A 27,555-nucleotide genomic window follows, 5' to 3' on the forward strand; every position below is an offset into this window, starting at 1 on the left:
ACCCATAAGGAAACTAATAATTCTGTATTCAATGCATTGTTTAAATGGTGTGTGCCAAATAAGCCCATGGGGCCACACACTGAATGATAAAAGGACAGAAGAATAAAAAGATATATTGAATAGCTACCGGTTCAGTAAACACCATCCATCTTGCGAACTGAACGCGGCAGTGGTCCTGTGGAAAAAATATTAAGTGATTATGTAATTAAAGGCTGTATCATAATGCATGTGCACGCACTTGAATTAATTTAGGCATTTCCCAATTTTTGAGTTTTTGGCTTTGCAACCTGAAATACATACATACAGCACCAATATTATTCTCCACTCCAGCTTCAGTGCAGGAAACTAAAATACTTCCTAACATTTTTATACAAGTAAGCCACCAGTAAATCAGTTACTATTTACACACATTTACCATGCAGTGGTACTGAGAGTCTTATTAGTATTTCCCCAATAACTGTAAAAGGAGAGAACTGCAGCATCTCAAACACTTGTATGTAGCAAATGCTGATTATGGGGTTTTTTGTTTTTTTTTAGTTTAAAGATAAATACCATATCTGTTGCAGGTATTTTAAAAGCATCTTTTATTGCAGTATTATGCTCCATGTATTTGTAACTATTAGGGGCTTTGTAGCTTTCACATTTCAATTTGACTCTTAAGCAGGGAGGGAGCAGGTCAGGTCAGAGAAACGTTGCAGACATGCCAGGGTTTACTAACCCATGCTATATAATTAATGAAATGTTGACAAATGTCCTTTTATCTGTTTGCCATCTGTAAAAATTGCTGATCTTCAAAAGGAAGAGGCAGAAATAATTTCTCTCTCCTCACCCCACACACACAGAACTCTCTTGGTTTCTATAAGGGGTGTTAGAAGTCCATACTTCTTGAGCTGTAAAATAAACAGATTGCCATTCCATACTGGAAGGACTGCAGTTTTGTTTCCACTACATGCCTAACCTAATAAAATTGAAATAGGGCATAACATTTAGAGAAGCCAGGCAATAGAGGAAATACCAGCTATGTTAACCTTTAATAAGGGAGTAAAAGTGATCTTTGTAAAAACAGAGGTGTGTAACATAGAGGTAGTAATTAGTTTATTCTGGCATGAAAAATACTAAAATTGGTTCTTAGGAAATGTAAATAAGTCACCATACATTTAATTGTATCATCTGGTCACATTTCTTTTTAATAGTGGAGCCCATTACTCATGGACTGCAATGGTCAGTGAAATAGTTTATAGTGAAGCATTTCATAAGCCTAATCACAAATAATGTAATTGTTGGCAGTCCAATTATGGAAAGAAACCTTCTGAATTCTCTTGTGATGGAATTTTAACTAACTGCTTCAAGAACCACTGAGCCATTGAAAAGAAATGTGCTTTTAAACAAGGGGGGGGGGTGCCCAAATATTGCCCAATCAAAGGCAGCTTTGGAAACTGGCCAGGGACTCAAAGGCTGTGCCTGATTTGTGTGACATATGGAGTAGATTGTATCTGCCCTTATTTTTAATATGGAGTATGTCATCCTATTCTAGTTTAATCTAAGTGAACAGTGTCTTTAGAGATGAAAGTTGCCACAGGCCACTTTGTTCTCCTTGGGACTCAGTTTGTCCACGTTACTAGAGCAAATTAACAAATAGGTCATTAAACTAATTCAGCTTTCATAATGTAAAGCAAAATGACCAAATCATGTGAATACATGACTTTGATTAACAAGTAGAAGAGGCTTATCTACAATCTCTTTTTCTTGGCTGAAAAGAGATGTTTAACTTAAACAGTAAATATTGTCAAATATAGGACACAGGAGAGTAGTTTAAAACTTATATAAAATTTTATTAGAAGAGATCTGATTTTAAACTCTCCCCTCACTCTATCCAAAGTTTTGGAGGTTGTGGTTTGTCCCCTTACAGGACTCCGTGATTGTTTAGCCTGGGTGTAATTTAAAGGTACAGGAGGAATTCCTCAGGAGCAAAACTTGAGCCACTTGGAGATCACTTTGATCCATTTATATGCAGCTGAAGTGACCTCACCACACTGGAGAGTCAACCACCAAATCTGAGATCTGAAATTTTACTATTAGGTCTTTTCAGAGAGGTGGTTTTTAAAAAAAAAAAAAAAAAAAAACTATTTCATAGCTCAGCCAGGTAGATGCTGAAATTCTTTAAATGAAATTTTAGGAGCTGTGGTGATTAACTGGCTGAGGTTGATTTTATAACAATTGTGACAAAGTTCCTCCTCTATCTTGGTGGGTCCTGCGCTTATTGGCAGATTTTCTTGCCTCAGAGATTCACCATGTGGGTTGGGGAACAGCCCAGAGACCTTCCCCTCTGGAAGAACCCACAGTCCAGGTCAATTGGGAGGTTTGGGGGGAACCCAGGCCCACCCTTTATTCCGGGTTCCAGCCCAAGGCCTTGTGGACTGCAGCTGTCTATAGTGCCTCCTGTAACAGCTGCATGACAGCTACAACTCCCTGGGCTACTTCCCCATGGCCTCCTCCAAACACCTTCTCTATTCTCACCACAGGACCTTCTTCCTGGTGTCTGATAATGCTTGTGCTCCTCAGTCCTCCAGCAGCACACCCTCTCAGCTCGTTGCACCTCTTGCTCCCAGCTCCTCACACTCACACCACAAACTGAAGTGAGCTCCTTTTAAAATTCAGGTGCCCTGATTAGCCTGCCTTAATTGATTCTAGCAGCTTCTTCTTAATTTGCTCCAGGTGTCCTAATTAGCCTGCCTGCCTTAACTGGTTCTAGCAGGTTCCTGATTACTCTAGTGCAGCCCCTGCTCTGGTCACTCAGGGAACAGAAAACTACTCATCCAGTGACCAGTATATTTGCCCTCTACCAGACTCCTGTACCCCACTGGTCTGGGTCTGTCACACAATATAATTTAAGGATCTGAATAGAGTAAATCTCCATATCTTAGCTCTGTGTGCTTTACTAAGCTGCTAAACTCTGATGACTCCCTATGTTACTTCAGTGTCCCCCTCTATTTTTGATAAACTGTGGAGTTCCTAACTGACTTCCATTATATACCTTATACACTTCAGTCCTCTTATATATATTACATGGTAATATGTATATATCTATCTATAGGTATATATTGAATTATTGAACGTTTTTTTAAATTATGTTTTGTGGTTCAAAGTTAAGGTTGTGTGTAAACAAACCACCCCTTACATGTTGCAATATTGTTAATAACTCAGCCTCAATGTATGGACTGTAATGATGATGAAATATTTATATGTTACTGTATTAGTTTCAGAAATGTATTGCTTCGGTATTTTTAGTTGTAATACACTTGTTATGTAGTTATTATTGGAATTACTTTAACTATATTGTAGGTTAACAACAGACATCCTAAGTGTATAGGCATGAATCATAGAGTCATAGAATATCAGGATTGAAAGGGAACTCAGGAGGTCATCTAGTCCAACCCCCTGCTCAAAGCAGGACCAATTCCCAACTAAATCATCCCAGCCAGGGCTTTGTCAAGCCTAACCTAAAAAACCTCCAAGGAAGGAGATTCCACCACCTCCCTAGGTAACCCATTCCAGTGCTTCACCACCCTGCTAGTGAAAAAGCTTTTCCTAATATCCAACTTAAACCTCCCCCACTGCAACTTGAGACCATTACTCCTTGTTCTGTCATCTGGTACCACTGAGAACAGTCTAGATCCATCCTCTTTGGAACCCCCTTTCTGGTAGTTGAAAGCAGCTATCAGATCCCCCCCCCCATTCTTCTCTTCTGCAGACTAAAGAATCCCAGTTCCCTCAGCCTCTCCTCATAAGTCATGTTCTCCAGCCCCCTAATCATTTTTGTTGCCCTCCGCTGGACTATCCAATTTTTCCACATCCTTCTTGTAGAGTGGGGCTCAAAACTGGACACAGTACTCCAAAAGAGGCCTCACCAATGCCAAATAGAGGAGAATGATCACGTCCCTTGATCTGCTGGCGATGCGCCTACTTATACAGCCCAAAATGCCGTTAGTCTTCTTGGCAACAAGGGCACACTGTCGACTCATATCCAGCTTCTTGTCCACTGTAAACCCTAGGTCCTTTTCTGCAGAACTGCTGCCTAGCCACTCGGTCCCTGGTCTGTAGCAGTGCATGGGATTCTTCCGTCCTAAGTGCAGAACTCTGCACTTGTCCTTGTTGAACTTCATCAGATTTCTTTTGGCCCAGTCCTCTAATTTGTCTAGGTCCCTCTGTATCCTATCCGTACCCTCCAGCGTATCTACCACTCCTCCCAGTTTAGTGTCATCTGCAAACTTGCTGAGGGTGCAATCCACATCATCCTCCAGATCTTTAATGAAGATATTGAACAAAACCGGCCCCAGGATCGACCCTTGGGGCACTCCGCTTGATACCGGCTGCTAACTAGACATGGAGCCATTGATCACTATCCATTGAGCCTGACGATTTAGCCAGCTTTCTATCCACCTTATCGGAGCAGGGGAGACTACAACAGTTCAGGTTCTCTGGGAGATGCATCGTTATTTGAAGATAGTTGTTTGTGTCTCTCGGGTAAATAATATATGGTTTGGTAATTTACCATGAAAGACTATTTTTAAGCAAAGGCCTGGATTCTTCCATACCGATCTCTTGTACCTGTGGAAGAGGAGGAGTCCCCTGTAGCTTCATCCTACCACGGGAGCACTCTTAACAGGATTAGGGTTTGCAGCTGGTGAGAGAATTTTGAGGAGTGTGTGATTGGGGGGGGGGGGGGGAATGGGTGGGAGATGCAGTATATATGTTATCCTCCCATGGACCTCATGAGTAATCTGCTGAAAAGGTGCTTAGTTACTATGGGGATGGGGGCCGTATACTTACCTAGGTAGACTGATATGAAAAGCAGCCTGATCTGCGTTACATACATCCTCTCCATGACATGTAAGAACACTACCTCCTCTCTTCAAGAGAGGTTCAGAATGAAGCAACTAATAGGAGAAGCCTTGGCATTGTAATCCCATCAAAACCACTCTGATAGGGAGGTGAAGGTGGTGGAGGAGCAAGAGCAGGGCTTCTGAAGATAGTGTGCAGTACCTTTGGAGCCAACTTATTTCCTGAATTCCACACAGATCTCATGGGCAGAACCACGCTTCCATTCTGGTTCTGCTTCATTGCATTTGAAGCAATATTATTGTGTCCTGAGGCTTCTTTTAAATCTGTAGGCAACGCTTTGGTTTCATATCAGTCAGCACTAGGGAAATCCAGTACAGTACTCTGCAATTTATTTGAACTTTCTTTCATGCTGAGTTAAAATATACTCTTGTTAATTATAGTAGAGAATTTTCTCTAAGAATGACTTGTACAGAAATAATTATTTAACATTTAAGTAGCTTTTCTATGTATGTAATTTTACATAATTGTCTGTAAATTAAAAAAGAGAGAGAGAGAGAAACATATTTTTAAAATAAAGGCAGTAAGAGATTTTTCTCTATTTGGTTCCTAAAGGACACAATATTATGCCACTTTGACATTGGAAATTTCGGATGGAATGAGAGTCCTTTTTTTTCTCCTTTATCACAATCACTATTAAATCTTCAGAAGTCATGGTTAGTACTTTGAATGGAGTTTAAACCTGCTTTTACAATACGATTGTCAGATTAAATCTTGGACACATTTTAACAAGGCAGCATCTAGCTTTATAGCTGCATTGTCTGTCTTCAAAATACAGTCTCCTCCTTTGTACCCTCTTATCTAAAGGTTTTTCCAGATCATTTATAATTCATTGAGATTTTGATGATACGGTGGTTCACCTGCTGGCAGCTGTAGCCCTGTAATTTAAAAGTATTGCAGATCTGATTACACTGTCAGTCACGGGGTAATATTCTCAAGTTCACATTTCTCCGATCACACCTACAAAATCAGTAGGTGAAACAACTTGTTGATTGAAGGTCACAAAGATGACTGACTAAGGTGTAGGAATCCTACTTGAATCAGCTTTAATGGTAGAGAATGGCAGCAGCTTGTGATGATATAGCTCAGTGGGAAGAAAGAATTATTAATTAGTAACCCAGCAGCTAGCAGCATGATTGACAGGTAAGCTAAAGGCTTTAGTAATACAGAATATCAAAGCTTTTGGTATTATGGGTATTTACATTTGTTTCTCTTTATTACTCCCTCCACAAATCATTTTTGTGCAAGAGATTTTGTTGAATTTAGGATTTAGGTTTCCTATTCTAATATGAATGAATACATCAGTTCATATTCAGCCTTAATGCTGGACAATGTAAATTATTAAATGAAACTGCTGATTAATTTCTCATATGTCAATCACTTAAGCACTGTGTTTTTCTTTTAGTTCTTCTCAGATAATTTGGGCATGGGTGTGGGTACTGCATATAAATTCAGAAAGTTGTACAGAAATAAAGTATAATTTTGCCATGTGATTGTCAGCTATGAAATTTTTTAAGACTCTTACAATTTTGGTTATGCCAGCTGCACAGCACATAAGTGAAAGGGTTCATGGAAAGAAAAAACTATGTATAAAAACAAAATGTATAGCAGACTGGTTTAAATCATTGCTTTTGACTAAATCATAACATCACTAGACCACTTTTCATTCTGCCTCTGTACTGAATCAAATCAATTCTAAATAAATATTATAAAGGAGACACTTTTTCCTGTGTGCCTTATATTTATAAGACACATGAATTTCTCTGTTTTTACCATGTTCTGTTTTTTTCAGCGTGTGGAGAAACACTGCAAGAATCTACAGGCAACTTGTCCTCTCCAGGATTTCCAAATGGTTATCCTTCCTACACACACTGTATATGGCGAATCTCTGTTACCCCAGGGGAGAAGGTACTTAACGATTATTTCACCACCTCTGTCCCTCAAAATAAACACAAACATTCCTTTTCTAAAAGATATTCTTCCCTGATTATTTAGCTTTTCTTTTTACTTTTTTTTTAAAGTTTGCATAATATCAGGAACCAATTCAGTCCCTTGAGCCAATATGTTACAGACTTTGGACTGTAGGCAATTGATTTGATTTTGGCCCATGTGATTAGACGCTCAAGGTTGTTGCCATCTGATGGTTGTTTAAATGAAATAAGTTCATGGCTTTAGTCCACTTCTTAGTAGGTAGATGTTCATATCACAAAAACCCATCAAAACTTGCGCCCCCATTGACAGCCTCAGCCTAAAGGCAGAGGGGTTTAATGGGCATGGAGTTTCAAATACCTTCTCATCTGCATGGATGATCCTTCCAGGACGGGGCTGAGGCACATTGGTTGTGCAGCATGGTGAAACCCAGACTGACTGTGCAGCCTACCTAATACCAGCACTTTTAATGCAGTCAGTGGGTTTATATTTGTAAATTGAATATAATACAATGGAAAGTAAGAAGAAGCTACAAGAGTTTTAAATGTATCATTGTAAGTGTTCTCTGGTGGTGTTCTAGTGGAGAATTTGTATACCTTGATTTCAGGAGTTTGTCTCATTGTGAAAGTTTGCATGATGCTGAAGCAGAGTCCAAGTTCTCAGCCTGGGTGTAAATTTTAGAAAAAATGGATCAAGAAAATTATTGGGCTGGTACTAAGTAGGGGAAGGAAACGAGGCTTCCTTTCGCAAAGTTTCTGTGATATTGAAGGCACAAGCCGGCTCTTCTTTTCTAGGGCATTCCAGCTTTTACCATATTTTGTTCTCATTTATTTACTAGGATATTGATCTCCCTCCAAGTAAACAGTTTCAGTGGGATGAAGGGCGGTATGGAGAGTTTGCCCATAGACAAAATGTGCAGAAAAAAATACACAAGTACATTTTAAAGAGATGGAAAGGGTATTAGGAGGGCAATATTAAGCAAACTGATACAGCTTTGAAGAGAGAGCTATAAGAACTAAGAAGTACCCTTCATACTAGAGTAAAATAAACCCAAATCCACCATATTCCACCAGATATTGCATTCAGGCCATTCCCTGCTCTCCCATTCCTTCTCTTAAAACAAAATTACTATATTCTTAGTTCTTTCAAGGTCTGTGTCTCTTCAGCCTAATGAACATGTTTGTTTTCTGATGCACTGATAGATCCCAGAGAGATGTGAGAGCTATTGCCATTGTTATGAATAAAAGCAAAGCCTTTTGGAATGTATTACTCCTCCTGTTGGCAGGCATGTGAAACAGGATGAAAAATAAGCAGTCTCAAATGCTCGGAGGATGTTGGTGGCACTGCAGGCTGGTAGGGAGTGGCAAATAAAAACGGCTGAATAGGAGAAGGTTTGCACAAAGGAAGCAAATACATCTGGAGGGATAATTTTACATCCCCACTACCTGCATTGCAACACAGTTAATGCTACCATCGCAAAAATGTAATGCCCTACCTTCTTTACTTTTCTCTAGTAAAATAAATAAATATATACAGTTTTAGGGTTTAATCATTGCTGTTTTGTTTAAGTTAGAAAGCAGTTCTTTCTGAGGATTTCTAGGACATATGCAATTTTATATGAATGGCTCTAAGGACCTTAGGTTTATTATAATATATTTATAATGTTGTTGCAGAGTCCAAAGGCCCCAACTAGGATTGGGGCCTATTATGCTAGACATTGTACAAACTCATAGCAAGAGAGAGCACCTGTCCTGAAGATCTTACAGTATAAGAAGACAAAAAACAGATGAAGGACAGAGAATGATTCCCTAAATATACTTTAATATGACATATAGTATTTATCAGTCTCAACTCCATCCTCAGGCTCTGAAACAATATCCATTGATTTCTGTAGCAGCTGAGAGCAGAATATGCACATTTTGTGTAAGTGTTCCATGTATTAAAATCAAAGGATTAATTTCTGCCTCATTTCACACTAAGTTGTATCTTACTTGAAATAAATGGGAATACTTGTAGAGTAAGGTCCTTAATGTGAGCAAGGGTTGGCAGAATCAGGGTCTAAGAATTAATTGACATACACAACACAATGCCTCAGAAACAGATATTTAGGTCCATTTCATCAAAAATATATTGATGATGGTAGAACATCAGTCTCTTATTTCATTGTATTCCCTATGAAGGAACAAGTGAAACATAATTATGTTTGTAAAAAGCAACAGAGGGTCCTGTGGCACCTTTGAGACTAACAGAAGTACTGGGAGCATAAGCTTTCGTGGGTCAGAACCTCACTTCTTCAGATGCAAGATTATGTTTGTATTTTACTTCCTTTGTTTTTAAACACTGAAATAAATGGTACAATAATGTTAAGTGCCGTTTGTTTTGGGATTTTGCATTCATACTCATTTTCCCCTAAAATAAGATGTGACCTAATGATCGACTGAGAAGTCTTAACTCCAAACTTCCTGGCTTCTCGCGCTCTGGTTTCTTTGGACGGAACAGTATATTGTTTCAACATAGTTTGGTGGGGTGTTACTTTTTCCCTATATTCATTCCAGAATCCACACGGACTTATGCTAACACAGATCCTCTATGAGGTCACTGGTGGTAGGAAATTAAGAGGGATGAGGTTGCAAGGGGTGGTATTGGTAACAAGCACTGCCATCTGAAGGGTGAATCCCTGCTTTCTGGCTCCGAGGATTTAGTTAGCATAGGGGGCTAAACTGTACCAATGTTCTCTGGATCTGGCCCTTTGAATATGCAATATTCAATATTCTCTATTTTTTCCTTAGCCTTTATATGGCTGCTTAAAGAGGATAACTAATCCTCAGCTATTACGAAAGTAATATTCAATTAAAAAAATCCTTGCAGAAATGTATAGAATAGCCCCGTTTCCACAATGTATTTTGTTCTTTCTCATCCCAGCAAATAAGAGGCATGATATATTATTCTATTTGAGGCTGCAATGGCATGACTGACTTTGCTTATGTAACCAATAATTTCTTAATTGTGCTGACAAATGTTCATTGATTGTCTTTCTCTGGAGACTTTCAGTCATCCTGTCCCCTTGAACTGTTGTTCTGCCTGTCTCCAGCTCTCCAGATTTCTGCAGAGTTGCAAAATGGAACCTTAAATATATTCATGTTGATTTCTGACCACGAATCATTCCATTTTTAGCTCAGTAGTTCAACAGCCATAAAACCGAATACAGTAGCATTGAAGGAATCCTGTAGAAATATTATAAGAAGCTATAGTTCTGATATGGTGTGTTTCCCATAACAAAGCTCTTTGTCATCTCATTCATTGAGTGAATAAAATGTTAAAGTTCTTCATTATCTCTTTGAATTAGACATTTATAAATGCATCCTGGGTCTTATCAACACTTGCATGTTACCTAATGGAAAGAGATTGTTAGAACTAGTTTTCCATTAAGACTATATTTACTTTTATTTTTGAAGTTCATGGAAAGGTGATTCAACAGATAAAAAATAGACAGCTGAAGTATGAAAATAGAGCTAAAATATTACCTAAAACTTTATATCTTCCAATGCAAATAATTAATACAATTTCTATGAAAAGATGGTAACTGATTGTGTAATAAAGAAAAATGTACAGCAGATTCAGGAACAATTGTGACTGATTTTAAAGTATTCAGTTCTGATCCCTAGGCTCAGGTTTTAAGCCTAGTATATAATTTGATTAATATTCCATCATTACAGATTTTAGCTTCTGAAATAACTACAGTAGAACCTCAGAGTTACGAACAGACAGGTCAGCAAAACAACTCATTTGGAACCAGAAGTACTCAATCAGGCAGCAGCAGAAAAAAAAAAGAAAAGGAAAATACAGTACAGTACTGTGTTAAACGTAAACTACGAAAAAAATAAAGGGGAAGCAGCATTTTTCTTTTGCATAGTAAAATTTCAAAGCTGTATTAAGTCAATGTTCATTTGTAAATTTGTGAAAGAAAAACTGTAACTTTCTGTTCAGAGTTATAGACATTTCAGAGTTATGAACAACCTCCATTCCCGAAGTGTTTGTAACTCCTGAGGTTCTATTGTATGACCCGGAATTCCTACAACTGTTCATTTGTGAGATGATGAAATGAGATCTAAATGTTTTATGTTTTCCAGTTTATAAAATTTATACTGAAAATATTAATTCTTTGCTTGCAGATTGAGGAATTTAATGCTAGTTTCTGGCTGTCCCATACAGTAAGGGGGAAGGGACACAAAAATCAAGTAAGGACTGGTCAGATTTGTTGCAGTCCCTGCACTTTTAAAGGAGTGCAGGTCTGTTTTCAAGATGCTTTCCACAGAGTTTATAATATCCCTAAGTGGATGGGGAGCAGGCAGAAGCATGCTCTGTTTCCCCCCTCCGCCCCAAACTGCCAGCCAGCGAAGCTGGACAGCTGCATAAAGCACTGCTGCACTCATTAAGTGGGCATGGCAGTTCATGTTCCCTGTAGCACACCAGGGAGCTCTGGGAAAGGGTTTCTGATGCTTACCCTGGTGCTCTGAACCACCCCTGTGCAGGGCTGTGTTAAAGGCACAATCTAGCCATTAAAAGATGGCTAGATTGTGCACCAGTGAATTTAACCTTGATTTTGTTTAATCCCATTGTTTCATTTTCTTGGGGAGGTTTTACCCAGTGTTTTAAATGAGTGTCTGTCTAACTTTTTTCCCAGTACTGCTTAACTTTTAAGTTGGGCTATCCAAAATAAGAAAGAAACCAATTTTTCTTTACTTGAAACTTCTTTCCTTTTCTTGGTATTCAATTGCTCTCAGTCACTTATATTTAAGCTGTATATTAGTTTGCCTACAATATCTAATTGTTTATCTTCTATTACAAGATCAAGTTGCCTGGGAAAGATTGTGATTTGTGGATAAATACTGTATTGTATGTTCCTTAAAAGGGACATATAGTACACCTTGAAGCAATGAAAACAAACCTTTAAGTGACTATTTGGGTCCATTGTTCAGATTAAAATGTTATTTTTTTCTCATCACAGTTGGAGTAAGAGAGTTCCCTGACAGTTTTAAATGACAAACGCAGCTGGTATGTGGCTGCCATGGGAATATATTGTAGTAGTGTGAAATTTAAATTAGTGCACAGTAGCAAATGTTTCCTCTCTAACAGCATATTTAAAATGTGAGTACCCAGTATTAAAGTCACATGACACACACACAAACGGTCTGTAGCACAGGGTCTGTAATGACATTTTCTGTTGTGCAAGTATGCTTCGGATCAGTCTTTTTGTTGAATATTTTTGGTAAGGAATTGGTGAGGAATTGTTTTAAAAAGACTTTTGATCTCTTAAACAAAATGCAGTTGCAAGAAAATAAAGTGGGCTGCTTTCCCCATTGCCCACTGGACCCAATTTTATCCTTATTTACATGTGTGTAACTCCTACTGAAATCATGAAGAGTTAACCATATGACGTGGGTGCCGAACTGTTTCCAGCGTTAGTTTGAATGTTCAGAATCAAACTTCCTACATTTAAAAAAGGAATAAGGGGAAAGAAGGAAAATGAAAGCGAATGAAAGCCTATGAATTCCAGAAACTATTTTACAGACTAAACTTGCAATGAGTGATGCTTTATCTTCTTGTTATGCTGACCTTCTCTTAAATCTGACCTGGTTGAAAGAATCATCGTTACGTGATGGTGCTCTTGCCTTTATCCCCCTTACAAAGTATGTTAATTTCAGGATACCAAAATAAGTTCTAAGTGAAACCAAAATGTATTAACTTTGACCTTAGCAATGGATTACAGTAATATTTCTTTTAATGCTCCTAATGCTTTACATGTTTACAGCCATTATTTCACAGCAATGCCACCACTTACAAGAGAGAGATACTTAGCTTCACATAGAGTAGGCCAGATTGCTAAGGCAGTGCTAGTGAGCTAGGAACCAACCTATGGCCATTGTGAATGTGTGGCCTCAATTAACTATTTCAGTTGAAAAGCTACATGTTATGATGATATAGGGTATAATAATTCTGGAGAAAATGGGATGCTCTGATGCATTACTCTGAATGCTCCTCCAGCAATGCTTGTGTCATTAACTAAAAAAATGTGTGTGTATTTATGGATATACTCAGTTCTTTTCAGCGTGAGTCAGAAGCGGCAAGTTCTGAAGTTTCACATATACACCAAATTCTGATATTGCTAAGTGAAACTCTATTATAAGTTTATTTAGGTTTTGTTCAAAAAGTGACAGTATATCCAATTTTTTTTTAAATGGTGTTGTGTTCAACACGGGTCATGTCATCACACTGAATGCACACCCCATAGTTTTTGAATGTAGAGCAAGTTCTCAAAGTAATAAGGGAAAGAGAATCATGGTGATTTTATGTCCATAAATGACATTTATACCCAGGGATGTTATAAATGACCTAAAGTCCTATTCACTGAATGGAACAAGGCTTGGGATGAAGTAATAGCCAATAATGTAATGTGATGATGTTAGAACAACATTTTACTGTATTGTCACTTTCACATTTGGATTTCTTAGTAAAAACACTCTGGAAACTGTTAAGCTAAAGTGGTCAACCTTAAGCCTGCCAGTTTACCTTACACAAAGTTACATCAGTACTTGTGGTATTCTCTTATACTTACTATAGTAAATAACTTGGATACTGCCAAAGGACTAGCTATTTAACTATCTAGGCAATTGGCGAGACTTTAAGGGTGATCAGTATGACTTTGGTTTCACAGCATATTGGTTGGGCTGTCTATATTCTAGTGCTAACTACAACCAAGTTAATTATATGGCATGCTACTCTCCTCTGCATTGCAGATTGTTTTAAACTTTACTACAATGGACCTGTACAAGAGCAGTCTCTGCTGGTATGACTATATTGAAGTAAGAGATGGCTACTGGAGAAAATCACCTCTGCTTGGTATGAAACCGTTTTCCCACTCCGCTGTTGTTCAATGTATAGTTTGCATGCAGAAATTCAACTCCTTGTTTTCTATTCACAATAACTTTGCAAATCTTTGAAAAACTGCAAAATGCTCAGGAAATATAAATAAATAAAATAAATAAAAATTCCCCCTTCAGACAACAAACAAATACAAACAAACAAAAAAGGAAATAAACTTTTATCTCAGTGGAACAAGCGGTTATTAAGTAGATGCTTGAATCTGAGCATGACAAATAACTATGTGTGTACTTAAAATAATGGCTCATGCAGTATTTCTCTGTTTTAAATATCTAGGTTGCTATAGATTTGATTATAGAACTTTAGGAATAATTTTTTGAGTAAGTAGTCAGTGGCACATGCACTACCAGTGTACATAATTGGTAACTGACTTGCTGTGACTAGAACACCAGCTGTAAAGTTCTACTCATCAGCTTTGTCGCTGTAGTTTTTCTATTGTGGTTACGAGAGGAGAACTTTCAGTTTGAGTAATGGACATTCAACGCACCAATATCTTCTTGCAAGTCAATAATGCAGCCCATGAGACACCCTTTTCATTAAAAAGATAGAGGTTTAGCTGGGAAGATTTGAAACTCCAACATGCCATGCTCAGGCCGTGGTATGCTAGGACATGTAGTGTGTATTGCATGCATGCACATCCTTTTTAAAGGTATGGTATGCTGGGACATGTAGTGTGTATTGCATGCATGCACATCCTTTTTAAAGGCATGGGTACTTATTGCTTCAGGTTGTATTTCAGTAGAATGTAGGCAAACAACAACAGAGTTGTTAAACTGGATTATATATTTTTGGCCTTTTTAACTAATAAAATTTAGGCCAAAGCTATTCTGTGGAATTTGAGAAATATATTGCATGCTACCACAAATACAGTAATGGTATTCATGTCCATGTGATAAAGTGCAGATCCATATGATAAATTATCTATATTATACGTCTTTGTCCAGCATACTTGCAGTCTACCCACTAATCCCATCTACTTCAAAAAGCTGTCATTTTTAAATTTAGAAAAAATATATAGAGAGAACATTACCATTTTTTCTCCCACAAAATTGGAATTCTTCCTCAATTTTTGCTGACATTATTCCAGTATGAGATCCAGGATGCATAATGCTCAATTCTAGATCAGTGACAGGTTTGAAGTATGATATTGTTTGACTCATTATGGTTAGAAAGATTGCCCCCCAATCCCTCTAGACTTTTACATGTGGTCTCATAGTACTAAAGGAGCCTGGGAATTGTGAAAAATAGCACCAACAATATTATAATAAAATCTCTCTATCTCTCTACAATGTATTTTAAAGCATTTTTACTGAATTTAAATGTACATGGTTGGAAATTATGGGGGGGCGGCGTCAGGCAACAGGGGGGAGAGGGTCAGACAATAATTATTTAATGATAGTAGCTGTTGAGAATTAAAAAGTAAAGTTTTATAACCATTAAACCCTGTCAACATCATATGTCAAAATGTACAAAGTAAATATTGTTAAATCAAACTCTAATAACTTCTCAAGGAACATTTTTTCTTACTTTGCCTTTCTGTACATATCTATTATTATCAGTGGAAATATTTTTGTTGATTTGTGTGTATGGTGAAATCAACATTTACTGATACAAAATTAATCCTTCCAAGCCTGTTTATAAAGATAAACCCACATGTAAGTGCTTGTAGGATTTGGTCCTGAAAGATTACATAAAGTATGCTTATTCATTGCTTGTTTTTAGGCAGGTTCTGTGGTGACAAACTACCAGAAGTACTCACATCTACTGACAGCAGAATGTGGATAGAGTTCCGTAGCAGCAGCAATTGGGTAGGAAAAGGTTTTGCAGCAGTTTATGAAGGCAAGTCACTATGAATATTAAAGATGACTTAATCATATGGATAACGATTAACAAGAAACACATTAATATCTTGACAAATGTGGGAATTGATAAATAGTTAAATTAACTTCATCTGAAATTAGTTTCTTACTTTTTAAGAAAACACTTTGGTTGTTTTGTTATGGGCCATCAACTTCACAGATGTATAATTTTGAAATTGCCAATATGATCTCATTACAGACATCATCCTTTCCAATAACATCAGTAATGGTGGTCATAAGTATATCATGCACATTTTTAAATTCTTAATTAAATGGTAGTTGGAAACTCTCTTAAACTTTCTCAATAGATTTTGAGATCTATTCTTTAGCACATACCTACATTTCTGCACCGAGCTTACCAAACATAGGAAAATTTCCATTTTCCTTTAGTTCAGGTGTATTGAGTCCATTTTGTTAATGACACCTTGGAAATTAATGTGGCTATCTCTTTCTCATGGGAAATTTTGGGAGCGGGGAGTTTTGCACATTTCTTGTTGGATGTCTTGTTTACGAGGTAGCGTTGAAGAGAAAATGTATTTAATGTTTTGTTCTATACTTTTAGTTCTATACTTCCCCACCTTCCTTCACAAAATCTGGTTCTGTTCTTGCATGTACTGTAGTTTAAGTAAATGAGAACGTTAATAGATACCTTCTTGAAATACCAGTGAAGCCCAGTTTAACACTGTTTAGTAGAAAAGAGTAGATGTTTAGTATATGAGGGTAGGCCCCAATCCTGAAAACACTTATGCATTTGAGTAACCTTATTCATGTGAATTGTTTCACTGAACTCAGAATGTTTGTGTTTCCAGGCGCAGACTGTAGTTTGTAGGTAAAGATTCATAGATGTAGAGGATGAAGTTTCTGTCTCAATATTCTGTTTTACTGAGGCTAATAAACTACATATGGACATGGCTATTGATGGGAAATGTATGTTACATAACCCTAAAAGCATATAAAAAGTGATATTATTTTGTGACAATTTTAATGCCTTTTTAAGCAGTCACAAATCATAAATATCAGTCTTCTCCAGTGTTAAAGGTACTGCATTATTAAAAACATTAAATATTCTGTGAAAATGTGCAGTAGTTTATACAACCAAGCTTGATTTCAGCAATTTGACCTTTTTAAAGTTTGTACATTTTTTCTTGTATCATTTCATCACCACATAAAATATGTCAGTTCAAGAAGAAGGGAAAATGTCAGTCCTGAAAATATACTTAGATTGAGTTTTATGCTCTCATCAGCAATCTGTGGAGGTGAGATCCACAAAAACGAAGGCCAGATCCAGTCTCCTAATTATCCTGATGACTACAGACCAATGAAGGAATGTGTGTGGAAAATAACAGTGTCAGAGAACTACAATGTCGGATTAACCTTTCAGGCATTTGAGGTAAAGCCATTTAACTGATTCAGCAAACCAGCTAGTGGATAACTGACAGTGCCATTTAAGGGAATCCTCATTAAACCAATGAAGAAACAAAGAATTCTCTCCTCTGCTGCCCCCTTCCCCCCCCCCCCCCAAAAAAAAGTCTACTGCTGAAGTTTACTTTCCTTGGGACCTTTCCTGTTGCAGAAATTTTCAAGAAGATTAAAGGGGTTTTACGTTATCTGTGCTATTTGAATTGGAATGTTTTAAATACTGACAATAGTTTCTTTTGACAAATGCATAATCCTGTTTCGCAAGACTGCTTTAGGATTCTATTAAATAATAGAGCTGTTATTTCTTTTCTCAATCTAATTGTTTAAAAAAAGGAATGCCTTTCTGGAAAGAAAGCACTATTTTCTGTTTTTATTATGCAGAAACAAGTACTGTATATTTTAAAAAGCCAAATTCTTAAAATGGTCTAAAAGCCCATATTTTTTTTCAAATTTAACATATCTATAGTGGATCTCTATAAACATTTTTATTGAATGGTACAGGCCAGCAAACTTTTCCCTAACACAGACAATTGATATTTCATACAACCCATTATACATTCTATAAGTGCTGGTTTGAAGTTCACAGCTAAGTTAGTAATACTTGTTCTGTCTACTCTTTTTGTTTAAATATTTCACTAGAGTATGAATTTAGGAACTAGGGCTCAGACTAACAAAGATACTTAGGTGCCTAAACCTTGCGTTTTGGTGATTTAATTACAGTTTTGGTTCCACTGCAATATACATTTCCCACGGGGTATTTTAGGTGGCTCCCAGCCTATTGTACTGGCTTTTGAGGACTGCATTCTTTGGTCCCTATCTCTCTCCATTCATTTTATAGGGAGCTTAGGAGACTAACTCAGGTTTTGTGGATCTCAGTAGTATTTCTTTGATTTCCTATCTGCCTAAAAGTGACTCTTAGCATTGCAATGCCCAAGTCCCTTTGTGCATCCGTGAAAAAACATCTGGCTCTTTCATCTCTCTTGTTCCTGGTCTTGCTGCCTTTAAGTGATGTACCACCCTTGAAAATCAATGGAAGTTCTGGCATGGAATTATCAAAAGATCAGGCCTCAGTGACAAAATTTACCATTTGTAATGACCATATATTATAAACATTAGAAAACATTATAAACATTCATAGGTGTTACCTGCAGTCTCCAGCTTTTTGTCAGTTAAATTGATGTCCCATACCACGTAAGGCAGGAGGCTCTTCCCCTGCCCAAGGATCATTTTGAATGCTAGTTAGGCTTTCACTGTCCTGGCTCAGAGTTGAAAATTGTTTTAAATGGACAGTATTTTCAGTAATACTGTAGTTCTTAATAATACCTTTCTATATCTAAATACAGAGAGTCTGTTATAATGGATCAGGATTGATTAGGACAGCTCTATGAAATCTGACGTTAAACAAGATTACTTTGTTTAATGGACAAGGAATGCCTTTCCTGCAATAGCTATACTAACAAAAATATAGAGCAGTGGTTCTGATTTTTATTACTACCTGCGAGGAATCAGTTTGTCTTCTCTGAAATAGCAAAAAAACAACAACAGATTATCCCTTTGCGGCATATAAACAAAACAAGCAATGTCCAACTTTAAGCTTATATTGGCAGCATAGTTTACTAAGCCATTCATAACTTGGTTTCACTCCTTCTTTCAAGAAATTTTGCTTCACCTCCTCTTGTGCTGAAAACTCAAGAGACAGCAAGTGTTTGGAAAAGATTTCAAAGAAATAGATAAAATGAAAAAAAGAAATGCAATCAATATTGGATATACTTATGGCTGAACTGTAACCCACCCCTCCCCCAAATGTATTAATTCATGAGTGTTAAAGGTTTATTGTAGGCAACATATGTATCTGTAAAAGAAAAATTTTGAATGTTCTGTTGCTAATGACAAAAGGTATCAGATATCCTTAAATAGATAACAGTACTGTAGCAAAATTATCTCAAATATGAGTTCAAATATGTCACTTTATTTCTATATACTTGGTGCATTGCCCAGCAAAACAGAAAAGTGATTTAAAAATCAGAAGTCCCTGTGTCCAAAAATAGTAAAGGGCAGACAGAAGTTATTACACTGTGTTTGTGAGAAAATGTGTTTGTCCTTTGAAAGGTGCTTTTCTGTTTCATAAATTCTGATTGCACACAATGCAGTGAAATAACTTTATAAATAACCTCCAGTCTATAATTAAATCCCCAGAAAAGCCAAGAACTTCAGACTTTATCACTGAGTCATCTTGTTTTGCCTGCTGTGGGCATTGCAGCTTCTGCATAGTGTAGGATTACCGGCTCTTCTTTAGCAGGAATAGAGGAATTGTACTATGTGATGTTTAGGCAGAGCAGCATAAATATTAGCATAATTAACTCCACTTAATCAGTCTCTCTCAATCTCTCTGAGTCTCTCTAGCTGGAGATGTTCCACTTTGTATAAATAATTATTCATTGGTTCAGAAGAGAGAGTGACTTTATAGTCCAGTGGTAGGGCATTCACTTGCAATGTGGGAGTCCCAAGTTGCTAGTCCAAATCATGCAGAACACAGATTTGAACTTGAATTTTCCACATCCAAGGTGAGAGCCCTTCCACTAGGCTATTGACTATTCTGGGGCTGAAAAATAAATTCTGAGAAACTGTCTGAGACAGTAAAAATTTTGAAAATAAGAATCCAGACTGTTCTGCCAGTGGTGTTATCTCCAGACGGGGAAGGAAAGTTGGAGTTCTGTGCATTCCTACTTTTTACTTCTCCAATTGCCACACACTGTATAAACGCTAAATGTGAGAAAGCTGAATTGGACTTGAGCTGCTTGTCTCACCAAACCATTAGATCTGGTGAGAACCCTCCTCTAACTCACCTTGTGAGACACTATTTGGGCATGAAAGGAAGAGATAATATAGAACAGGTTGGTTTGGGAGGATGGGTCAGTGTCCTGCCAAGTTCCCACCTGACGTAACCTCTTTTGGACCATATCCAACCAGTTTCTCTGGGTCCGCATGGCCACTTGAAGCAGTCCCACCTGGAGACCCCATTCCGGCCACTTCTGCTGCCTCCATCGAGAGGGTTTCTCTGGCTTTCCTTCATCCTCATTCTGTCATGCTGCCCTGACTTTCTTCAGGAGCCTTCAACTGCTGATGCTACCAACACATCTACATTTTTTTTTGCTGTAAAAATTAAAATATGTTTTATTTATTTACTAACAATTTCCACATTCTTCACCCACATGTAATTTGAAGGAATGACATTTTAACCCTCCAATAAACAAGGTTTATGGGCCCAATCTGAACTCAGTGGGAGTCATTCCATTACTTTAAATAGGTGTTGGATCAAACTCTATACTGGGAAGCATAGCAGACTTTTGTAGTTTAGCATAGCAGGTCTTTGCACAGCAGCGCTGCCAGATAACACAACACCATAATGTCCTAAAATATGAGACTCAGATAAGGAAAACACCGTTCAAATCAGTTCTTTTCATTTGTTGCCAAAGGGTTTTAAAGTTACTTATTACGTGTCCAAAAACACTATATTTAACTTCTGGTTTGTATTTCAGGTTGTAACTAGTTAATCTCTAAAGATTATTAGTATTGGAACCACTTGCAGTGGTATTGAACTAAAAATAAATTAATCTTGTCAAATGATCACCTTACTTGAATGTTTGGTGTAAATCAATAGCACTTTATAAGTTGGTTGATTTTTATAGTCTTAGATGTTTAGCAATTTACCACTGCCCAAAATAGATTTTTATCTTTCTTCCTCTGCCAAAAATGAAAGGTGATGCTCAGAAAGGAAATTCTAGTGTTTTACTTCAATGGAAGTTGGGCACATGAAATTTAGAGCTGAATTTGGCCCATAAAAGTATTTTCCAAACTCCCCTATAGAGTGGAACAATGTTCCTCTATCAGAGAAAAAAAATTGAATTGCTGAATGACTTATGCTCCTGTAAAAGTGAACTGTGGACAAAAAATAATACAGTTAGACCCTTTATTGATTTTAATGGGCTTTGGAGCAGGCCGATAGCCCCTACATCTGAATGTAATAGCTTTTTACTCTATTGCTGTTAATACAATAATGCTAACATAATTGCATATTGTAATTGTTAACTTTAAAAAAAATTGGAATGTGAAATACATTTAAAATTTACCCTCTAAATCTCTGAAAAACTGGTGCTCAGATAGACACATGCATGACCACAACGTTAGTTGTCCACGTGAAACTCCTATTGAAGTCAGTACAGCGATAATTGTGCCCCAGGTTGTTATGATATTTCTTATCACCATCCTCACTCTGGTTCTGATACTGCTCATGATCAAAATGCCTAAATGGATATCTGTAATTAATTAAGGCCCTGAGCTTGGAAACACATAAGGCCCTGTAGCATTACTCATGTGAGTAGTCCTACTCATTTCTATGGGACTGCTTGCACGGGGAAAGTTACATGTATGTTTAAGTGTATGCAATATTGGAGACTTAGATTAGAAAATTAACAAGTTTTGTACAAGAGGGACAAAATTTGTTCTTTTTTTTTAAAAATGAAATAAACAAAACTGAGCATAAAAGAATCAGAAATCCTAATGTACTAAGCAAAAGCTTCTTAGTTCTGCTCATAATACACAGTAGGTATAGTATTTCAGCAACCAAATGAATGAACAGCAAAACTGTCATAGACTATATTAATAGGTTTAATTCCATATTACAAAAAAATCCATTTGGGAATGAGATTTAGTTCGCTTGTATTTTTTTAAAAGGGTGGTTCTGTTAATAGATTTGATTTGAGCCTTCTGCTTAACTAAGAAATCTCCTTTTAAAACAGAAATCCTGCCATTTGTTTGTATAACAGGTTTTCTCAGAAGATATAATTTTATTCTCCTGGATTTAGTTAATTTATTTATAGGCAGGATTCCATGCACCTGTATTCCATAATTCTAAAACTATGGGGTAAGCCTAAGGTAAAGCAGCCATAAGAGTTCTGGTTGCATTAGGGGGAGATTTTCTGTCTCTGTCTCTCTCTCTCTCTCTCTCTGTCTCTCTCTTTGGGAGTTTATCTGCAGTTCCTGAGATATAAGATCATAAGGCTCATCTCCAGGTCCTACGGCTGCTTTACTCTCTGCTGCAACTCCCACTCTGACAGGTGCTCTACACACTATTAGGTAGGGAGTGTGAGGCACTCTAACCTAAGACATACACAAAATTGTGTCTATGGTCTGAGGTCTTCTGGCAGGATGTGTGGATGAGATGTCCTACCCACATATTTCTAGTCCTGCTAGGGTTCTCCTGTTATATGTCAAAGGTTCAGTCAGCTGCCTGGAAGAGTCAAGAGAGGTCACCTGAAATCAGGAGTCTCCAAAGTGAAACAGGAAACTTAACAGCTTCAGAGATGTAATGATGACATTTTAAGTGTCATTACTATTAATTATTTCATTGCTCACCATTTAACAGCAAATGTGGGTAATTCCAATCTGCCTCCTACACTCTCTAGGTGCCTAAAACTCTATTCACTGCCAGTACATTTAGCTTCCCACATCAAATTCTAGAATATAGTTATGCAGGGTGAAAGCAGTAATGCAGAATTTTGCACTACATTGAAAATGAAAGGATAGCATAAAATAAATTGAATTTAACATCAAATTAAATAACACAAAAATAATACTTTCCTGATTATAGTTCATTTTTATATTCAGTTCAATAAAATTTAAATTTCTTTATTTGTCAAAAACTGCCACTGAATCACTAGTCTTCTGCACTAGATTGTGCAGAAACCAGGTCTTCCATAGAGTTTAGATCAAGCTTACTGTGGAGTACATGGGGCCTTGTTTTGTAGCTATTTAGACAGCGGATTTTTTGCAATTAAGCTATTGTATCTTATCAACATCTCAATAGATTTTGCTTCTGTTCATGAAAGTGAGTGTAGTAACACACAGACCTATCAAGAACGTTTCTTTTTTATCCCATCAGTTGTTATACTCTCTATGACCATAGATATGGTCTTCCAAAGGAAAGAACATTTTCTATTCCACTTAATGTAAAGGAGTTTTATTTAGTTATGTGTTAGTCCCTGGTTAAACAGAGCACTGTTGTATATTTATAGATCGAAAGACATGACACCTGTGCCTATGACTACTTAGAAGTCCGAGATGGAACCAGCGAAAATAGTCGTTTGATTGGCCATTTCTGTGGCTATGATAAGCCAGAAGATATTAGAGCTACCTCTAATACCCTGTGGATGAAGTTTGTTTCTGATGGAACAGTTAACAAAGCAGGGTTTGCTGCTAACTTTTTTAAAGGTATGTATTATATGGGGATTGACTCTCCTATAGTATTGAAATATAGAAGAATTACGATTGTTTGTCTGCTCTGTTACAGAGAACATTAAGGATGTAATATTGGTAGAATACAAAATTAATATTATTTTAGTTTCTGTTCTGATTAGAGGCCTGATTTTTCACTACCTTTTACTACCTCTTCTTTTATTCAGTCATCAGTACCTAGGCAAACTGGGTGTAAAATGTTAACCGATCAAAACGGCAGTGTTTTTACACTCACTCTGCACACATGTAAATGACTACCCAAGGCGCAAGGGGGTGAAAAATCAAACCCAGTCTGTCTTTCTAATTTCTTCGAATGATTGGTTGAATTTTGATAGAGATGTAATCACTCCTCTTAAATATGTTTAGAGGAATATTATGTTGCAGGTCTATAAAAAATAATTGAAAGAATAAAATTTGAATAGGAATGGTATTGTCTGAGAGGTTCATTATTATGAACGTTTGTGCTTTCTCTTAAATAGAAAATGTATCATTTTTTCTAATCGCTTAAGTCATTGTCACTTTATTATCCACCACCAGCAAGGGCAAGGGCATACTGGAGTTGCCCCAGGAAGAGCTCAGGAAGCGTATTTTGACTTTGAGAGTCACAATTTCCCTTTCAGTCTACTCATTGCTCCAGGGAGGAAATAAACTGCAGCAGGATTAGTGCCTGGTGTAGTATTATCACTTGCCATGCCAGTGCTTTCACAGTCACTACATTAATGTGGTGGGAACATGAAGCCAATGCTCCATCCAGTCCTCCCTGTATTTATTATTATTAATAATAATGATGATGATGATGCCTGTGTGCACAGGGTATGGATGTAGAAGCTGTGTGGAACCCATGGTACAGGTAACCTACTCTCCCGTATTATTCTCTTGCCCAGCTACAAAGGGCTAGTGATGATCTAGCCCTTACCATCAGTTTTCACTCTATACAGATGTGGGAGAGGAGAAAATAATTGTCAGTGTTTATTTCAAATGAGAATATTCTTCATATTTGCCACTGTGCAAGGAAATGATATATACTACATCTCAGGCGTATTTGAGCATGAATATTATGAGCATGTTTCACAGCTAGCAGAGATAATTCTGTATTCCATTTTTTCTGATGCATCTTATTTCCTTTAATATCAGTAGAATGAAAACTGGGATTTGAGGATTCTGTTAATCTGGTTTTGAGTATGAGTTCAGGATAACGTACAAATTCATTCTGTTGGAGATAAAAGTGCCCTTCAAGTGACCCTGTTGAGGATTTCCAATCATTCTCTCAGTACTTTACACAACCTTTAGATTGCTGCTGCCTAAATCATTGTATGCTGGCCACAAAGTGCTTATAAATTAGGTCTGTAGCTGTCAGTTGCTATTGTAGTGGAAAAGAGGAACATACGTTTTGTTTACCCAGTTTCAGGTCTTTAAGATTTTAAAAATGCTCCAGTCAGTGGAGATGATGTGCTATATAGACAAGTTCAATGGCATGCACACCACTTGCTGCAGATAATATCAATCTGTTCAACAATTAGAGATGGGGAAGGTAAAGACTTTTAATTAATGCCTTTTCCATTCTTTTATGTCTTCATAGAGGAAGATGAATGTGCCAAACCTGACAAGGGGGGCTGTGAACAGCGGTGCGTGAATACCTTGGGTAGTTATCAGTGTGCTTGTGATCCTGGCTATGAACTTGGACCTGACAAAAAGAGTTGTGAAGGTACAGTATGCTGCTAATTTAAAGAAGTCCTAAAATTTATAAGGTATGTCATTTTATAAAGCCATTTTTTGCATACTAAAGCTTATGCATTAGTGAGTATAGGTATTGGCATGCAGCTTGAAAAATATCCTCCACTGTACAATGTCTGTCTATAATAGTCTTATTCATTTAGTATTAATTACTAATTTATCCTGTTCAAGTTTTATTGTTATTCAACTGGAAAATTATGTACAGTAGAACCTTATTAATTCACACTTCACTGATCCATACACTACATAATTCGCCTTCAGAAAAGAGCATTTTCTCTGTGTGTATTAGGAAGGATTTAACAGCATAGCAACACACTGAGATTTCATATTTCAAAGACTTCATTATTCTTATAAAATTATCTGACATAAATTTACTCCATACATAAATATACATTGCTACAATGTATTGTAATTAAAACTAAGCTTCACTTGTCAAATGAATGAAATACTGGTTTGTGATATGTTATCCTTGCTTTTATAACTACATTTGTTCACTTGCTCCCTCGTTTGCCAAAATTTAATGATTTGCAATGGGTTTCTACTGTTATTTTAGAGTGTCCTTTTACTTATCATTTCATTTTAAAAAGTCCTGTTTGAAATATAATCTGATATCAAAGCTTTTTATTAAAAGCAAGGAAACTAGATTTAATAATCATCTGAAGAAATCAAAAAGGCCCTTAAATGGAAGATATTGCAAAACTAGGATTAGATTAAGATATTTCTTTGCCCATAACACTGAATATATGCACACTAAATGATGCTCAGTATTACGGTCATTAAAATAGCGATAATCATATGCTAATTCACAAATTCTAGTAAATTCAGACATGAGACATTTTAGACCATCCTTCTTTCATCTATTTTGCCTAAGTATTGTAAGCGGTCTGAGAACATTGCCCAGTGATGTGGCTCTCTTTAGATGAAGTTAATGGGTACTATCTCTGAATTCTTTGATATTGTGGGATTAAACCAGATTTATGACAGTAACATTCATTATTTATTTTGTATTTAGTTTCCTTGAGCTTTATTTTAAAGATAGTATTAGAAATGTATGAGACATTTCAGTATCCTTAGCTCATTGACATGATGAGTACTACGGCTCATAAGAGTCCATCATGATGTTTTGTTTCAAATTTCTCAACATACATATGAAAAATACCCTATATTCCAAATACGCATTATGACATGGGATGTCTGGTTCCAGGATCCTGCATGGAGATGCAGGGCTTGTCTGCTGATTCATACTGGAAGCCAGAACAAGTGTATCCCAATCCAATTGTAAAAAGTGTTTTTTTGTCTGGGTGCCTATCTCGATCAGTTAAGACTAGGGAAGAGAGGAGGGTCTTGCAGAAAACTCCCTAAAACAGACCGTTCAGGAGAAATTACCTCCCACTGCTCCCATACAGAACCAGCTCTGATGAGAGTTGGAAGCACTCTTGAGAGCTGCTATCCCTTCCCTAGTGTACCTGCTCAACAGCTTCCCCTCTGGCTATATTTCAGAGAAGGTAGGAGACTAACTCTGGCTACTCCATTGCCTCCTTCCTGACACAGTCACTCAGGGTAATCCAGGAGAGGGAAAAGAAAGGAGAACTTGAGGGTGAACAGCCACTTGTGTGACAGATTTTCGTTACCAATGGGGATTTGCCTTCCCATGGGACCCTCAGGAAGGGAGTCCCTGGGGTGTGACACTTGCAGCTCCCCTCATTCTTGTCCCACCCCAGGTTAGAGCAGCTTAGGGATCTGTCTAACTTATGCCAACTGACCATGATCCCCAAGGCTTTCTAAACCAGATGGAAATAACCAGAGTGCAGTATGTTCCAACCAACATCCAGCTTTCAACTCACCTTCTGCACCACTAGGAGCTGATATGCTGGTTCTATACCTCCATGCTGGGTGGGGGAGTACGTATAGGTGGTTTCAGGTTCCTTAGCAATGCCTGAGTGTCACAAATGTAGTGAATCAGGGTAAAGAATCTGCCTCCAAAATATTGCTTGTGACTTTTGACTTGACTTTTTTGAAATAGGAGTTTGACCCTCAGGCTGAAAAGTTAGTCACTCCTTCCTATTTGTGCTGTGTGTTTGGTCATATGGTACACTTCTGCGGCCTGATTGGATGACTGAATTTTTTTAACAGGAGAATAATGAATGACTAATAAAGTTAGCAGAAATTCTTCTGAAAAAAGGTGAAGCAATGAAACTTTCTGTATTCATTATATTGTAGAAACACCTGATGACTGTGTAAATATTTGTGAATAAAATAGTATGAACCCCATGAATAAGAGAGCGTAGAATAGAATTTGGATAATTTATTCCCAAATACATTCTGATTTTTTCACCATATTATTTGAACAGCTGTATTTTTAACAAAAGTAAGCTTTGTACATGAATAATACCTGAGCACCGTAGAATCATAGAAGATTAGGGTTGAACGAGACCTCAGGAGGTCATCTAGTCCAACCCCCTGCTCAGCAGGACCAACC

At 37.2% G+C, this 27,555-nt stretch overlaps 1 protein-coding gene across 1 annotated transcript in view; it reads left to right on the forward strand.

Moving 5' to 3' along the window:
* The window catches only part of TLL1 (tolloid like 1), a 199,835-nt gene that overhangs the window by 135,342 nt on the left and 36,938 nt on the right, over positions 1-27,555 (forward strand). Inside the window, exons 10-15 of the mRNA XM_034772660.1 lie at positions 6,692-6,807; positions 13,626-13,728; positions 15,493-15,609; positions 16,874-17,019; positions 23,123-23,318; positions 24,922-25,047. Of these exons, the coding sequence (XP_034628551.1) occupies positions 6,692-6,807; positions 13,626-13,728; positions 15,493-15,609; positions 16,874-17,019; positions 23,123-23,318; positions 24,922-25,047 (804 nt within the window). The remainder of the gene's footprint in view (positions 1-6,691; positions 6,808-13,625; positions 13,729-15,492; positions 15,610-16,873; positions 17,020-23,122; positions 23,319-24,921; positions 25,048-27,555) is intronic.

This window comes from Trachemys scripta, chromosome 5 (genome assembly GCF_013100865.1).
Source record: "Trachemys scripta elegans isolate TJP31775 chromosome 5, CAS_Tse_1.0, whole genome shotgun sequence".
Taxonomy (NCBI): domain Eukaryota; kingdom Metazoa; phylum Chordata; order Testudines; family Emydidae; genus Trachemys; species Trachemys scripta.